The following is a 17,445-nucleotide window of genomic DNA, read 5'->3' on the forward strand; positions in this document are numbered from 1 at the left end:
TCTCAAATTTTTATAAAAGCTTATTATTGATTTAAATCTTAACAAAATTAAAAATAATATAAAGTAAAAATTATATGAATATTTCAGTTAAAATAATTGTTTAGTGAGTTTTATATTTTGAAATGACTGATTAACTACTAATTGATTATATTACAAATGGAATTTCCAGGAATAATTGCAAAAGATTATTCATCAATAAAATATTAAGAAATAAAGGTTTGAATTGAAAAGAACATAAAATAAATATAATTTTATTGTTTCAATGAAAATAATTGTTTGATATATTTTTTTCATTATATTAATTTACATGATGATTGAATTCGAATTTTGTTAATAAAGTACATAAATCGATAAACTACTTAAATATCATGTGATTAAATATTTGCTACCTTTGGTATAGCAAAAGTTTATTAATGTTTAAAATACATGTCTTTATTTTTTTGTATTTTTGTTATGTTGTGAAATTAGTATCTGAATTCTGATTTTGAAATTATATGAACATATATTTTTATTTTTTCTGCAATAGTTTGAAAGGTTATTAGTAATTAAAATTTTCAGAACAATACCATGTAAAAACTATTCAAATGATTCAATGGAAATAATTATTAAATGTTTTTTATGTTATCAATAGTTCAATTAATTATTGACTGATTAATTTGTTTACGGTATAAAATTACATGAAAATTAAATGTTAATTTTGCTTTGAATATTGGATATAAGTGGCATGATAGAAGCTTATTTATAATTAATCGATGCCTATTAAAATTATATAATTTTGCGAATAATTTTGCGAGCAGAGGTTTGGGCAAATCTGTTCTGGTTGGTTAAGACAAGTTCATATGAATAAATAATGCATAAGGCTTGGTTAGTTCTAACTACTATTGTGCTATAGCTCGGATAAGACGGTTCAACTATTTTTGTTTCAGCCTCGGATAATATCGAACTCGATAATGCGTGATAAAAGTGAATTATTATTTTAAATACCAAAGTTATGATTGAATAATTTTTCAAATGATTCTGATGTTGTGAAATGAGTCTTTGCATTTAATTTTTCTAAACATGTTTTTAATTTTGTTTTCGGATAAGTATCGAAAGTTGTAGAACAGATAAATTAATTATTAGTTCATTAATTCTTTTCACAAAGTTAAATTACATCAAGACTTAATTTTAAATTGAAGTTAGCAAATCGATGATTCACGTGAATGTTATATTATTAAGTATCGGTTATAAATTATGTAATAACATTTTAATAATGTTTGAAATACATATTTTTCAATTTCATTATTTATGTAAATTTTTGTCATCTTGTAAAATGAGCATCGGAATTCTGAATTCTAAATCAATAGTACAAATTTTTAGAAAAATACTAAGTAAAAATTATTTGAATAATTTATTATAAAAATCATTCTTTAACGCTTTGCATTCTATGAGCAGATTAATAACTCACTAATAGATCATTAATTTTTTCACTATATTTGATTGCATGATGATTCAATTCATTTTAATAATTATTTAATAATTTTCTTCACAATTTTTTCATATTGATTTGCATTAGTGAGAAAGGTTATTCATAAATTAGACGTATAGAAATGCTGCTTCAAAATTAAAAGGAGAATATGCACATAATGTAAAAATTATTTCAATGTTTCAATGAAAATAATAGATTCATGCTTTTTATTTTGTGAACTAATTGATTAATTATCAACTGATTATACTGAAAGTGACATTTTCTAGAATTAGCTTTAAAGTTTAAGATGAAATAACATTCTTTTAAATGAAAGTTCAAATTTAAAAAATATGTAAAGTTAAAGTTATTTGAATTTTTTATAACAGAATTATATTTTAATGGTTTTTCTTTTGTAAAATGGTCAATTGATTATTAGCTAATCAACGTTTTCTGATTATTAGAGTAAATAAAGATTGAAACTTATTTTCATAAACTTAAGTAACATAATTAAATTATTTACTTAAGGGTTATACAATGGAATATTGAATATAATTTGAACAATAAAAGTTAATTTATATTTGCAAATATATTATTTCAATTGGATACTTTCTTAAATGATTCTGCTGTACTGAAATGTGTATTTGCATTGGATTTTTCAAATCATATGAAAATACGTTTTATTTTTGTCTGAAATTAGTATCAAAACTTACCAATAAAACAAATTTTCAAAAATGAATGTGAAATTAAAAGAAAATGTAGAGTACAAATTATTTCTATGTTTGAATGAAAATGATGGTTCAATGCTTTTTATGTTATTATTTATGAAAAGATCAATTAATTGTCAGCTGACTAATTTTTTCACAACGTCGAATTAGATAAAGATTTAATTTTAACTTTTATTTAAATTAAGTATTTTATGTTGTGCAATAATTTTTTCTTAACATCTTGCTACCATATTACAATTCCAGAAATTTTAAGAAGAAAAAAGTGTTTTCTTTTTATAAGTCTGGGAAATCTTTTACGAAACTTCTATCAAGTTTTTAAAACTAATACTAAAATAACATTACGTAATATATGAACGGTTTCTAATAATAGTACTCCTAAATTTTACGTACTTAATTCCCTATTGAAAATTATGTAACTTTGTTTTTAAAAATTCAATTAATTGACGTGGCAATAAATTTGGTTGAAAATAAAAAGAATTGGGGAAACCTAGTAATTATGGATGCTCGCTGAATTATTATTAATAAATTGTAATTTCAAGATTTATTAGATCATTGAAACAAAAATGAACTTTTTTAATTCTTCTAAAAAAACATTAAATTTTTTCTAATAATTTAACATTTTAAATCAAACTATTATCGATTCTGCTATGTGCAACAACAGAAATGACACATTTTTTATAAACTTCTCTATATTCAGACAATGTTTAGCCTGTATAATTTCAAATTTACCGCCATATATAACGCCTGCTATGTCTGCCGTCTGCATAGACACTCAGTAATTTTCAGTTTCGCACCTGGAACGAGAATGCTAATTGCACTCATGTCGCGTCGTCTCTTCGAAATTCACAAATAAAATCGAGACTTGTAGTAAAAATCAACCTTATTTCAGTAATTAGTTTGAATTCCCCACCGGATCCCGGTCGGTATTGAAGCCGGGATCCGACCAGTTTACCGTGACGTTTTTAGCCGGATTCCCTGACCAGCGCCCGGCTTAAAGTAGGGATATCCGGCCTGGACCTGTCCGGATCCATGCTTGGATTCCTACACGAGAAAAAGAACCATTTCTTAAGTTTCTTTATTTTTGGCTTTATTAAAAGACTTCGCTGTCCGAATTATTGAACTATATATTATTTTTATTATTTCTTTGATAAAAAATTGAGAAGCTCACAAACGCGAAGTACGTATGATCAATCGATATTCCGAGATATCATAGTTCAGGGTGGCCGTTGGACCGTGCAACTGAATTTATTTTTGCTGGGATTTTTACAATTCTTTAGAAGAACAATTTATCCAATTATTTGAAATATCGCAAATTTAATAGCACAAGATATGCATATAATGCAATTTAAAATACACTTGATTTCAATTTTTTTATGCCCTGGTAATTTGAAACTTTTTCATTTATAAAAATCATTAAATTTATAATGACCATATAGCAATTCCGAATCTATTACAATTAAACAATTTCCAGATCTGCACGTCAAAAATTTAAGTTTTTGATTTCGAAAGCCTTAGTAGTTAATCAAATGTAAACTTCCAATTAAAACTTTATGAACTGTTTGTTGTTTCAGTCTAAAATAAACAATTTCGACTAATTTATTTTGAAAATTTATAATGAAAAAATAAACCATTTTTTAATAGTTAACAATGTTTCACTGGTGATTTAAAATGAAATATTCAAGACTAAAAAACTTAAAACTAAATTATTTGAAACAAAAAGCTTCTTCAAATATTGAAAAATAAAATAAATTTTTTTTTTAATGATTAATTATAAAAACTCATAATATACACTGGTATTGACGCAAATGTATATTCATTCTCTTATTTTTATTATAAAAAAGTGCGCATTCTTATAAATCATAAATTATTATTTAAGATTTTATTCCAACTTTTGTAGTTTTTCCATAAATTAAGTTTCTTTATTTTCCATTTTACTTTCTACGATTCAACGTAAAAATACGCTTCTCACCTTAAGGTGAATCTAAGAAAATTTTTACATATAATTTAGGCGGAAATTTTTGTTAAATAATGTGTTAGTGTAGCTTGTACGCTTTTTATAAAAATAGAATTTTTTCATATTTTAATATTTTATATTTTTATTACATTTTTAAAATGTTTTTATAAATAAATTATACATAATAAGATTATTAAATTTTATAAATATTTTTATAACAAAAGTTTATAACAAAGTTGTAGACCTTTTTTGGTTAACAATTATTTACAGCAAATTTGTGAACAACGTTTGTCAAATAATTTTTTTTTCGTATCTTGAGAGCCATTTACAAAATACGTCATAAATTTTTCAGGAACCTCTGACCCCACCCCCTACATGATACTTTTTCCATTGGTCTACACATGCAGAATACTAGTTTGGTAGATACCCCCCCCCCCCCGCTCCCCAAACGTCACACGTATTTTGTGAATGACTTCTTGTCTCGCTTTTTCAGAAAATTAAATTTTTTTATTTTATCAAAAAAAGTGATTGAGATAAATTGTTCGTAATTTTGATTTCGATGATTAATCGTGTATAGAATTTTTATATCTTGAAAAAAACTCATTATTTTTGAAAATGCTTTAATTTTTTTATTGTTTATCCCAATTCACTGTTCAACGAACTTAGTCTTTCTTTATGGTTCCTCAAAATAGTGTGCTGAAGCAAAATTTAATTACATTAGTCTTTCAAAAGTTATCCGTTATACAGACGATACAAACCACGATTTATTAATTATTTTTTATTTTTATGCAAGTTCTCCGAAACAATACAGTTAGGATAAATAAATTAGAAGCAGTTATACAATTTACTACAAATATTTGCATTTTTTCACATTTTCCCTTTTTAAATTGCCATTTATGTCATGCTTCGTATTCGATTCAACACAATTATACAAGATTATTAGTTTGTACACTGTAATTTTCTTTTTATATCCGATTTAACGAAATAACATGCCTCTTTTAAAGGGTACAGGAAGAGTTTAATATCAAACAAATGGATGGAAATGGATCAGTATAATAGCCACGTGTAAAAAATCAAATATTGTTACAAGTGCATGTGACAATCTACTGGAATTGTGGATGGATGAAATGTTTCTTTGTATTAATATCATAAACAAATAACTTTATTTAAGTAAAGAAAGGATTATTTATGGTAATAGTACTATGTTTTTTCATTTTTATGATAATATCACCAAATGTTAATATTTGTTGCATTTATAGAGGGTGGACACGCTAGGGCTTACATACATGGCGAGTTGAATGCTACCCGAATTGTACAGCAGCAGATGAGAAGCCATTATACAGGGGTATTTTCATATTGCGCGCCTTCAAAGTTTCATTTGGAACGGCCATTCGGTCAAGTTCGTGCATCTTCGGATCAAGTTTATGATAGTTTCCATGGTTGCGTTCGAAACTTCAAACAAATAAAAGTGTCAAAACAATATAGGTTATGGTATATAGTAATTGCAAATAATAAAAGTATTTAATTAATAATGAAGTGAGACATGTGAACTGAGAAGTAAACGTCATTTTTTCTGTGCCAATAACATCATAGAATGGCTGTTAAGTGGCAAATACTATAAAATAGTAATAATACTCTGTGCTTCCAGTGGGCGAAGAGTGAATGGTGTTTAACGCTTATTTTTACTGCATAAAAAAGGTATGTTATGAATAGACAGGATATGTTTCAAATAAAGTGAATGAAATATTACATGCGTAAACTTTAAATTAACATTGCCTATATTTACTGACAGCGATTAGGGAAAACAGGTGAATCTGAACATAACCGTTTGAAGTTTTGAACGCAACCGTGGAAACTATCATCAACTTGATCCGAAGATGCACGAACTTGGCCAAATAGCCGATCCGAATGCAAGTTTAAGGGCGCGAAATATGAAAATACCCCTGTATAACGGCTTGTTCCCTGCTGTTGTGCAATTCGGGTAGCATTCAACTTGCCGTGTATGTAAGCCCCAGCGTGACCACCCTGTATGTGTGCATTAAGGTGGCTCGAAAACGCTTTTTTCAGAAGGAAAGGCTTCACCCCATTTCATTCCAAATCTGAAAAAAAAATTTCTAAATTTTTATTTATTTCCTTTTTATTTTAGCAGCTGCCGGTTCTGAATTGAAGTTTCCCATGTAAAGTTCATGGGGCAAATCACTTCTTTGAGTTTTTGGAATAATTTTACAGGGTTTAAAAAATGGCACGAGAAAGTATAGGGGATTGTAGAGAATTATCCAATGAAGAATTTCATATATTATACATGTAGGTTTGACGCCCCTATAACACCCCCACGGGTACTTGAAGACTACCCTCAAAACAAAAAATGTCAATTATTTATGTAATCGAACTTTTGAGCACTGTATTCTGGTCTCTTTTTCACTTAAAATTATTAATATTGGTCTAGTGGAATATTTATTATCATTCATTAATTAATCTTTAATTATTTTAACAAATGAAATTTGTTTTAATAATTTTTTTTCGAATGTTTTTTCCCCTTGAAATTATTAATATTAGTCCAGTGGAATATTTAATAACATTAGTTCATTATTTTTTAATTGTTCAAACAAATAGAATTTGTTTAAATAATTTTTTTTAATTCGTTTTTTCCCTAAAAACTATTACTATTGGTACAGTAAAATATTGATCTTTGGATTTTAAACATTTTTTTCTATCATATTTCAATTTATTTCATATTGGTTATAAACAGACCTTATATGCAGTAAAATGTATAGGATTATATATTCGTGCAAATAAGCGTTGTGTTGAATATCCAATTCAATCAAATTGCAGTCTCTTTTTTAGAGGCGTTAAGAGAGATTCGTATCAGAAAAAATGAAAAATTACAAGTGAAATTAATATGTGAAAGCTGCACTTATATAAATCAGGGCTAGAATTTAAATTTATGTAATTTACATTCCTGCAGTTTGAATTCTTAGCTTTTATTTATTTCCTTCATTCACTCTGCAGATGTAGTAGGTGAGTATCCGCAAGAGACGGTCGTGTTCATTACATATCACAAATTAATTAGAATAAATATTTATACATTAGGGTAGGCGGAAAATACAGTTGTTTCTAAAATCGAAAATCTCTAGTGATAAGAAATTAAAAAGTGATGAAAAATTCCAATTGGGACACCTGGAGACTATTTTTAATTTTGAAAAATCACTAGGATTTTTTATTTTTGATAACCCCTGGTAACTTTTAAGCGGCAGTCATTTTCGCATTTCAAAAAATGTTTGTCATAGGTACTCCCTAATATACATCATTATATACATATAACTTGCTTGAAGTATTTTTATATTTTAGAAAATAGATATTCTTATTTGGAAAATGAAGTTGTCCACGATTTCAAGATTTTTCATCTCTAGTATATTTTTAATGACAGCTTCTTCAGCTACATTATCAACGAAGGATTATGTTGACCTGATCTCAGACCTGTATAATCTTCATAAACAATCCTCGCTCACATTAATACATTTCATCGATAATCAGGGTAAGTTTCTGTGTTTGTCCATTACTTTATTAAAGAACTATATATGTCCTAGTCTACATTTTTATTAACTAACGAAAAATGGGAGGTAGGTAGTAGTTTTGAGTATTATTATTTTCTTTTCTTTCAAATATTAGCCTGGACAGCTTTATTTAGGACCTAATTAGCAATAAGGCAAAAAACCCGATTGAACTAAGAGTTTTAATTTTTTAACCTCTACGTGGCGAACGAGACGAATGTCGCCCGGACGTTCTTTAACGTCCGCGCTCCATGTTTTTCATTAGCACATTAAACTGAAATAGAAGCAATTAAAATTCACTAAATGGAATAAAATACAATCATTATTATAAAAAAACAGTTGCTAATAGTTCAGTGTTTAAAGAAAGTCTAAAGTATAAAATAAAAAACTTAAATACAAAATTATATCAATTTCGTTGAATAGGAAAATCTAATAACAAAACAAATTATTGCTTCGAATGTGGAAATGACATTTAGAAAAAAATCCACCAACGTGTTCAATACTGTTGTATCTTTAATCTATTATATCAAGACACGAAATGACGATTGGGGAACGAGAATTATGAGTAGATATAATTTATTGCTTAATATTTAAAAAAACATTATGTATTGAAATGTTGTCACAGGCTTATACTGACGAACATGTCGAAGGCATTTTCGGTTAGAGTTGGATTTTTTATTTTATCATTTTTGCACGGGGCTGTCCCGGTATATATCCTCAATCACGGACGCATTTTTATCATGCAATCAAGTGATCTGATGAGAGCAGCCTGTCCATACATATTGGACAAAGCCTGGTTTTTACCTCATCATTGACGGACTGGGTTGCAGTCAAGTACACGATGGGCGGACCTACAGCTTAAGGTGGGTTCCGAATCACCAGCACCTAGGTAAAGGTACATCGAAAAATTTCTAGAGGTACCGGCTCAGAGATCGAACCCCGGAACCTCTGAGATGAAGTCCGAGTGACGAACCAACTGAGCCACCGAGGCTTATTATTATCATTATTATTTTATCTGTGTTTGTTTTTATGTTATGCATTCGCCACCGTATTTAATCATTTCACCGTTAATACTGTCTATACTGCACTTAATTTAATAATACTGTCTATACTATACCTTTTTTAAGTTCTTAACTATATCCCTAACTTGAGAGACATTGACTTTTTCAATTGGGTTTTCTAACGCATCGCGTTCTATATCACAGTTGTGGTGCCCTATGGCTTCACCTTCTAATAATTCCTTGAAATAGCCTCTCAAAGCGTCTAGTACCCCGTCTCTATCTTTTTTCATTTCACCCTTTCTATCGCTCATACAACCTGAGCCTATACTTTTACCTCCCTTCATATTCATCGATGTCCATTTATAAACCAGTTTCTTGCTTCCTTCCAAGTTATTTTGCATTTGTTTCTCTTCTTCTGTTCGGCTTTCATCTTTATTTTCCTAGACTAGTAGTTTAACTTTCCTGTTTTTGTATCCTTAATCACTTTGAAGTCTATTTCTCTTTTCATCGCTAAGGCCTGTGATGTTCAACTTTTTGTCACACATTTTTCTCTTTTCTTGGCAGCTGCTGCAATTTTATCAATCAACCACGCATCACCAGACATTCTTCCTACAACCGCAGTACCACACACTTGAGTCGCAATCCTAACAATCAGATCCTAGATCATATCACAAGCGCCCTTTATATTTTTATTGTCTATTAGCACCTTCCAAGTTACCTAAGCTATCTGTTAGTTTATCTTATTCTGAAAAACTATTTGCATATCTGGTCATGGTAAGTTCTCAATCTTAAATCGCTTTTGTTGCGTCTTTTTTTCTCCTTCTTCCCCATCACTAAGCTAAGTTTATTTTACAGACTAGAAGGTAACAATCAGTATTGCATTTAGAATCCCTAAGACACTCGTATCTTTTACTAGCTCTCTTGGTCTTTTATCTGCAACAACGAAGTCGATTAAACTGTGTCTAGCTCGTCTAAACCAAATATACATGTAGGTCATTTATGCCTTAGAAAAGTTTTTTGAAAAGAAACAAGTCGTTTTCTAAGCACAAGCTAACTAATCTTTGTCCGTTATCATTTGTTCGTGGATCCCCAAAATTACCTGTAACCCTTTCTGTACCATAACATTGGACCGCGACCCATCCGTTCATATCTCCTAGTAGAATGATTCTTTCGCCATGATCCCAAGTACTGATAGTATCATATAAAAGGTCCCAGAAGGCGTCTTTGACTTCACTGCTATCTCTATCAACTAAGGTTTAGCATATTATAACAAATAATCTTCTGATTCTCACTTTCATTTTAACCCTCAATAAACTAGAAGATACCCATCCATGCTCCTTGACATGCTGCCTTGCTCTCTCATTCATAATCACACTGACTCTTTGCACTACTATGTGATTCGCTATTTATTCCTGACCTTAATTCAAGTCCGCCTTCTTACATCCCATTTTCAATGTTTCTAATTTTACATCCCTTTTTCATTGTTTCAGGTACACATGAAATATCTAGTTTCCTTAAGTTCAGGGTTTCTTGGAATTCTCTTACCTAAAAATCATTCACACCTCTAGCATTGCAAACACCCAGTCTCCATTCATCGTCTGAAACTTGACCCTCACCTTCACCGGGTGCATGCTTTTCGCCAACCAAAGTTTTAGTCTATTCTGAGGTCATTTTATTGATTGTATTATATATTCTTCAAAGCGTACGCTCATCTAATAACTTTATGCCAAAAATTTATTTTGCGAGCCGAAATCATGTGCGAATTGAGAAGTTAGTTGTCATAGGGTGGAGAGTCTAGTTATAAAGTCCGTCCCATCGAACTTCGGTTAATGGAGGAAAAGTGTGAGGACAGAAATAATATTTATTTATAGATGAAATACATGAACAGTAAAACATACAAATATCCGTGTAATCCTCTTCTATTCAATGCTTATTTTATTCTTCAAACGTTATGCATAAATTTGAGATGTTAATTTATTTATTGTGAAGCATACGCGGAATTTTCGATTTCCGAGGGATTTATTGCTTTATACTTTAGAGTTACTTTTTACGCTTTACGCATGACACTGTTCTTTACAATAATTAAAAAAATTAGTGAATTTTTAAACGCGAAAAGCAATCCACTTCAAAATTGATTCAACTAATTAACCATAAGTTTAAAACTATCCAATAATGTCTTTAAATTAATTCATTAGGAAACTATACGTCTCCCTTTGATGTTCTTCGTCTTTTATTTTCTCTTAGTGAATATCATGTGATAGTTAATTAAATGCTTTCACCTCAAACTAATTTGTTTAGATTTCTCTCAGATGAATGCTATTTTCAATATGCAATTCTTATTATCAAAATCGAGAATTATGACAGTTACTTTAAAGTTGGAGCAAAACTTCTTGCCTGTTAAGTATACCGAAAGTTTGAGTGACGATAAACAGCCGATGAACGTAATTTTTATCAATTGCGAAAGAGACGTGAAGAAAGTGAGAAATTTATCAAAAGATTTAAGCCTCTATGGAAACATAAATCTGCTCCTATTTGTGAAAGCATTTGAATCCCCTTTGATCGCAACATGTACCAATCCAGTTGGGAATCCATTCCTTCTAAGCGAAGGCGTTTCATTCTTTGTCAAATGCTACGAAGACATTGCAATTCGAGAATGGTACGCTTTTAATAAAAATCAACTGGAAATTTACGAAAGGGTGACTTGGGAACCAGAAAGAAGACTCATTCTTAAATCGAGGAAATTAATGCAAAGCGATAATGATAGTGTGAATGGAAAAGTTCTGCGTATTGGAAGATTTTCGGTAAGATAAGTAATTTCGGAAAAATATTTCTTCTTAGAGACTTGCTACAAAGTACGAAAGTCCCAATTCCAGGAATGAATGAGAAGATCTTAAAGAATTAAATATTTCAGGCTTTATTCTGTTTTAAGAATAAGATGTAAAATCCTAAAATACTCTAAATTTAAAATATCCTTGATAAACCTGAAATCTTAACATTCCTACCTCGATAGTGTTTTAAATAATTGTTTTTAAAATGATAACAGTCCAAATTTTAATCCATTATAACTTCACATTCACAATTATTCTAAAGATGCTTACTTTGAAGTAAAAAGATGTTGTTTATAATTTAACGAGGCATGGACAACTTGATCGATTCAGCGTACAACTTCGGCTGTCTTCATTATATATCAAGGACTTCAGTATCTTTGAATGAATAAACGGTATTTCACTGAGTTCAAAATATTTCAGTAAATCTACAAAACTTCACTGAATTCAAGAGACTTTATAAACTTTCAAAGGTATTTAGAAATATTTCAAAAATGAACACGCTATTTTAGAAGACTTTAGAAAAAGTGTACGCCTGACATCACGAGTTATTAATCCGTCGTTTTTCTTTTAAGACTATACGATTAAACTTTTTTTGTTTCAAAGTTTAAATTTGCCAAATTTCAGGTTTTCAGGATTTTAGAAAATAGTTAATGCCGTTTTCAAGTTCTTCAGTTTCTTGTTTAAAATACCACACCTTTTCCAGCTTTTCTAATTTTTCCAAACTCTGTAGCATCCTTGTTAATTTCTTTCGAAAAATCAAAGCCTGAATTTATGTATGTGACCGGCTAAGAAGAAATGAGTCTAGTATCCACAAATTAACGTTTCGAGTAACAAATTCAAGTTTAAATTGTAATATTTCAGATTAATGAAAACGTAAAAACAACCAAATCTATATGTTTGGTACTGGAGCAGGTCACATATTTACAAGAGATATTTTCGTTCAAGGCCACCAAAGTATGGTTAGAAAATACAGTCAAATTACACTGATTAAATTCATATATTTGTTAATAGATGTCTGACAAATTCGATGAATATTTGGATGAATTATTTCTTGCCCTGAAATTGGCTGGCAATTTTACGACTAAGACTAATGAAATCAAAGGAAATGTTCGCAGCGGGTCTTGGAACTCAAGCAGCCAGACATGGTCAGGTGGTATGGGCCTCATTCAAAATCGTGAGATCGATATTTTAGGATACGTATTGCCGCCATTTCCAACAATTTTACGTTACGCTGATTTAACTGTACCTCTACAAAACATTGATTTACGCATTTATATCAGAAAGCCAACATCTAAAGTAGGAATTTTGTGGGCTGGTTATTTGAAGGTACACGATATTATTGTATTAGAATAAATAATTAGACAGGAGTAAGTTTATAGGTTGATTTTGCAGTATAGTTCCGAAAGAATCACTCTACCACTTTAAACAAATAAGTGGTTACTGTTTAATACTTAACAAAAATCAGTTAGCAAAACTCATCACTTTTATTTTCAGCCATTTACTTACCAAACTTGGTGCGCTCTGATTGCGGTTCTTCTAGTTACTGTAACTCTTCTAACATTCTTGAGACGCAAAGTAGAAAATGGCTTATACCACGGTGCCATTTCAGAAAACTTTCTACATGTTTGGGGATGTTACTTTCAACAGGGATTACCAGGTATAAAAATATAGACTATGAAGCTACATATTAACTAATTTATGTAAGACTTGATCTTCTTATTAATAAAATAGACTTTATTAATCATCTGCAGAATTTCCGGAAGCTTTACCTCTGCGAATATTTTATTATTCAACAATACTTTTTGGATTCTTCATGTTTGCTATTTACTCGGCATCCTTTGTAAGTGAATTGACTATACTTCAGGACAATTTACCTTTCAAATCAGCGGAAGGATTTGTGAAAGACAAATCCTACAAGCTAGCAACTAATTCTCCTCTCTTTTATGATGAGCGCGTGAAAGTGAGTATAACCAAGATTAAAGTAGGAAAATAGTCTCACATGTGTTTATCTATATATACTTCAAGTTTTTTCACATGAAAAATCGTGAGATTTCATCGGTAGTGGGTGTAAACAATTTTCAAAATATAACATAAGGTTGGTAATCAGAAATGAAAAAATTCCTCGATGCTGATTTTTGCAAACGTTCATAAGTATTTTAAACATTAATTGCGCAATTTTACATCAGCCGGTTTTAATTTTCAATCAATAAATAAGATATTTTATCAAGTTAAAAAAAATGCGTACTAATCTTCACAAACATTTATAAATTAATTAATCGCTGAGGGATTGTATTGAGCCTTAAAAATAATCGTAAAAATTTTTCATGTGGTGGTTGGTTTCACAGGCAGATGAATTGAAACCAATAAAGTTATACGCTAAATTTATGAAAAGTACATAATGATTTGTAGGTACATAGTTGTTCTATTGGAAGCGTTATTCTTTAGTTAATATCTTCGTTGTGGGATTATAAAAATGACTTAATTTGAAATGTTAACATTTTTTTTATTTGGTTTAAAAATTTTTGTTATTCTTCAAAGAATCCTTATAAAAAATAAATGTCTACGAAATTGTTTATACCAGAGAAATAATTTTAAGGAACGAATTTTTCTGTTATTATGAGGAATTATGTCTATGCAATTAAATTTCTGTTCCTTGTAAAGTCTTAAAATAGTATTAAGGCTAAATTGTAAAATTCTTGTATAGTTGTCAAATATTGTAAAGTAATCAAATATACTTTAAATAAATATTCTTCTCCTTATCAACGAAAAAGCGACGTAAATTTTGTACGCATTTCAAGATAACTTGCATTTAAAAAATTAATAATTTAATTTTTTTCTCCTTAATTATTTTATAATTAAGTAATTTTACTTTATAATTTGCCGTATAAAAAATGAAACAAGTATAAATTTCAATACGAAGGCTTTCATTAAATATACATCGATTAAGAAACAGTTAAAAAAAATTGTTCAATGAAAAATGTGTTTTGTTAATTTAATAATTTTACAACAGCGTTAATTATTACTTGGCTGCGTTTTCGCTAATGTAAATACTTGTTTATCACCAAAGTATGTCACAATACAATATTTGAAGCATCACTTGTAATTTGAAGACAACTTGAAAAAGTAATACCAATTACAATATTTTCGTTAATTGCTAATACAATCTGATTTAGAAGAACAAATTTTATTTTCACAGACGAAACCTCTAATTAAACCAAGGAATTCAGTATAATTTTAAATAAAGACCAACAAAAAAAAACTGTGCTGCATTGTAAAGATTCTCATCAAATTATCTTAGGCGGGGAAAAATGAATTTTCATACAACAATAAAATAATTATTTAACTGAAAAAGTTATTTATTGCTCACAAATTTTTACATATCTACAGAAATTCTTTAGCAACAATGCTTGAATTATAATCATAATCAAATAATTATCATGAAACTACAATGTTTCTTTGGGAAACTTATTTTGGACTGGATTATGATTGTTGAAATGATTCTACCTGTGAAATTGAAACATTTGTTCGAACGCGTAACCGTTTTAAATTAAAAACTCAGAAACTGTATATAATTTTGTTTACTTAATAAGAAACAACCGGGTACGAGCATAACTACGTTCTGCCACGGAATGCACTTCGTAACTGATTTGTGAAAATACAGTCAGAATAGGCTTAGCGTGGGCGAGGTACAAAATTTAAGAAGGGATGCTTATTGTTTATTGGCTGAGGAAAGGTTGAAGTAGAAGAATTTGGACACCGCAAGTAGTGACGTTGAATATTTTTAAAATTGAAATCATCTTCAGAGAAATTTTAAGTACAATTGTAAACCGTGTGCGGCGATAAAGGTTTTATGTGGTAGGGTCAGTAATGAGTTTGGCAATTATTCTAGACAGTTAAGTCGTAAATGCAATCTGAATGAAAAATGTACAGTAAATTTGTTTAAATTAGAGTTTTCACAACTTGGTGCATAACAAACATAAGTTTAAGCTACGTATAAAAACATAAAAACTTTCCCTAAATAAACAAAAGACGTCTGTCCAGTTGATACTAAAATTTTGGAGCACAAATTCAAGGGTACGACGCGACAATTTTAAAAGAGAAGACCTGACGGCCATTGAAAGTACAATTACAACCTAGGATTCTGGAATTTTCCAAAAATATAAATATAAATTATTTATGACGTAACATGCTTCATGAAGATTAATAAAAAAACAGCCTTTTTAAAACATTCTCTCAAACAACATTTTTGAAAACATAAGTCTTTTTTAAAGCAAATATGTTATACGAGAAATAAAGGAAAAAAATAATTGATATTCATAATTGTTTAAATGCAATTTTTTACCACTTGTATTCATACTACTTCGTTTAAAAATGTTGTCAATACTTTTTCGTCAGTTTGAAAAGGAAAATTTGTTTGAAGTATATCAGACTACTATACAATATTCGATAACTATACACGGCTTTGTAAAACTTATTATTGATCTATTATACGATTTTTAAGGGAACAAAAATTTAATTTTATAGAAATAACTCCTTATAATAAAACAAAAATTAATTACTTAACATTACTTTTCTGGTGCAAACAATTGCGTTGGAAGTTATTTTTCTTACAAACAGATTGTCACTGAAAAAATAATTTGTGAAGGTTTTTTTATTGCAATGTTTTCTGATAAGTTTAAAAAATAAAAAATTTGTTTAAGAATTAGTTACAACAAATTTATCCACTACATTTTTCTTTATTTGTCAAGCTTTTCTTTCACCATTTTAAATGGTGAAAATCTGTTTTAACACATAAAATGAACGTTTTACACCTTTTGAAATTTGATTTACATAAAGCTATTCAGGTATAAAGTTCAGTTTTTCGAGAAAAAAGAACGAACTATACAACTTTGGTCATTTGCACTGCCGCCGCCATTCAAAGAGCAGTTCCTACTTAGAGTAGTGGAAAACTAGGAAAACAAATGTTTTAATAAAAAAAGTCGACTCACTTAACCCTGAGAATTAATCTGTTTTAAAAGTAAATTGCAAATTAATTTTTTCTGTTCTCCATACAAAATATTTTTGAGATTGTAAAACTTAAAATTCCTTGAGAGATAGGTGAACATTTTTATTTCAAACCAAAAAACTGGTTAAAATATGTATTTCCTAAAAGCTGACTTTTGAACTAGTGGCCCCAGTTAAAATAAAATATCATGTTTTTCATTTTCACGTTTCTACCGTTAGGATCCAATGTTGGCAGCATTACAAAAGAAGCTCATCAAGAGGGACAAAGCACCAAAAAGCATACAAGATGCTTTATACCTGGTAAAGATCATAGTCAAAAAAATTCTACTTATACAAAATGTAGGTCTCTGAAATGTAGTTTTTTATCATTAATTTTCTTTGCTTTGGCTTATTTTATTACACACGATTCGATTAAGACGTTCTCAGAGCAACGAATCTGTCACTATTTAATATGCTCTTCGATAGAAAATCAACTAACTCTCGACTTTTTTAGATTTGTAGCCAAAAAGTAGCACTTTTAAGTGTTGACTTCATTACCACTCAGCTATCTGCCGATATAAAGATACCGTGCAGATTGGTAAAAATGAACCTTGTTTGGAAAACATATTTCCGTATGGCTATGCCTAAGAAAAGCCCGTATATAAAGGCGATTAATCACTAGTAAGTATATAGTATTCACACCCAAAATTTGTAAATTTTGTGTGAAAGAAAGGTTTTAAAACAATAAACAGTGTTTAAAATGTAGTCAGTAAGCTAAAAAATTATAAGTTAGAAATTGAAGTATGATTTTCTAGTTTCATTTTGCAGAAGTTGCACACAAACATTTTTAAATTGTTCACACAATTAACAAACAACAGAAGTAACAATGTTTTTTTCTCACAATGATCATTCATTTCGGATATAACATTCAGGAGATTCTATATAAATTATAGATA

At 29.3% G+C, this 17,445-nt stretch overlaps 1 protein-coding gene across 1 annotated transcript in view; it reads left to right on the top strand.

Moving 5' to 3' along the window:
• The first annotated feature begins 11,035 nt into the window (after positions 1–11,035).
• The window catches only part of LOC117178562 (probable glutamate receptor), a 13,295-nt gene continuing 6,885 nt past the window's right edge, over positions 11,036–17,445 (top strand). The window contains exons 1-4 of the mRNA XM_033369991.1: positions 11,036–11,479; positions 12,518–12,832; positions 13,001–13,163; positions 13,258–13,466. Of these exons, the coding sequence (XP_033225882.1) occupies positions 11,036–11,479; positions 12,518–12,832; positions 13,001–13,163; positions 13,258–13,466 (1,131 nt within the window). The remainder of the gene's footprint in view (positions 11,480–12,517; positions 12,833–13,000; positions 13,164–13,257; positions 13,467–17,445) is intronic.

This window comes from Belonocnema kinseyi, chromosome 8 (genome assembly GCF_010883055.1).
Source record: "Belonocnema kinseyi isolate 2016_QV_RU_SX_M_011 chromosome 8, B_treatae_v1, whole genome shotgun sequence".
Classification (NCBI taxonomy): domain Eukaryota; kingdom Metazoa; phylum Arthropoda; class Insecta; order Hymenoptera; family Cynipidae; genus Belonocnema; species Belonocnema kinseyi.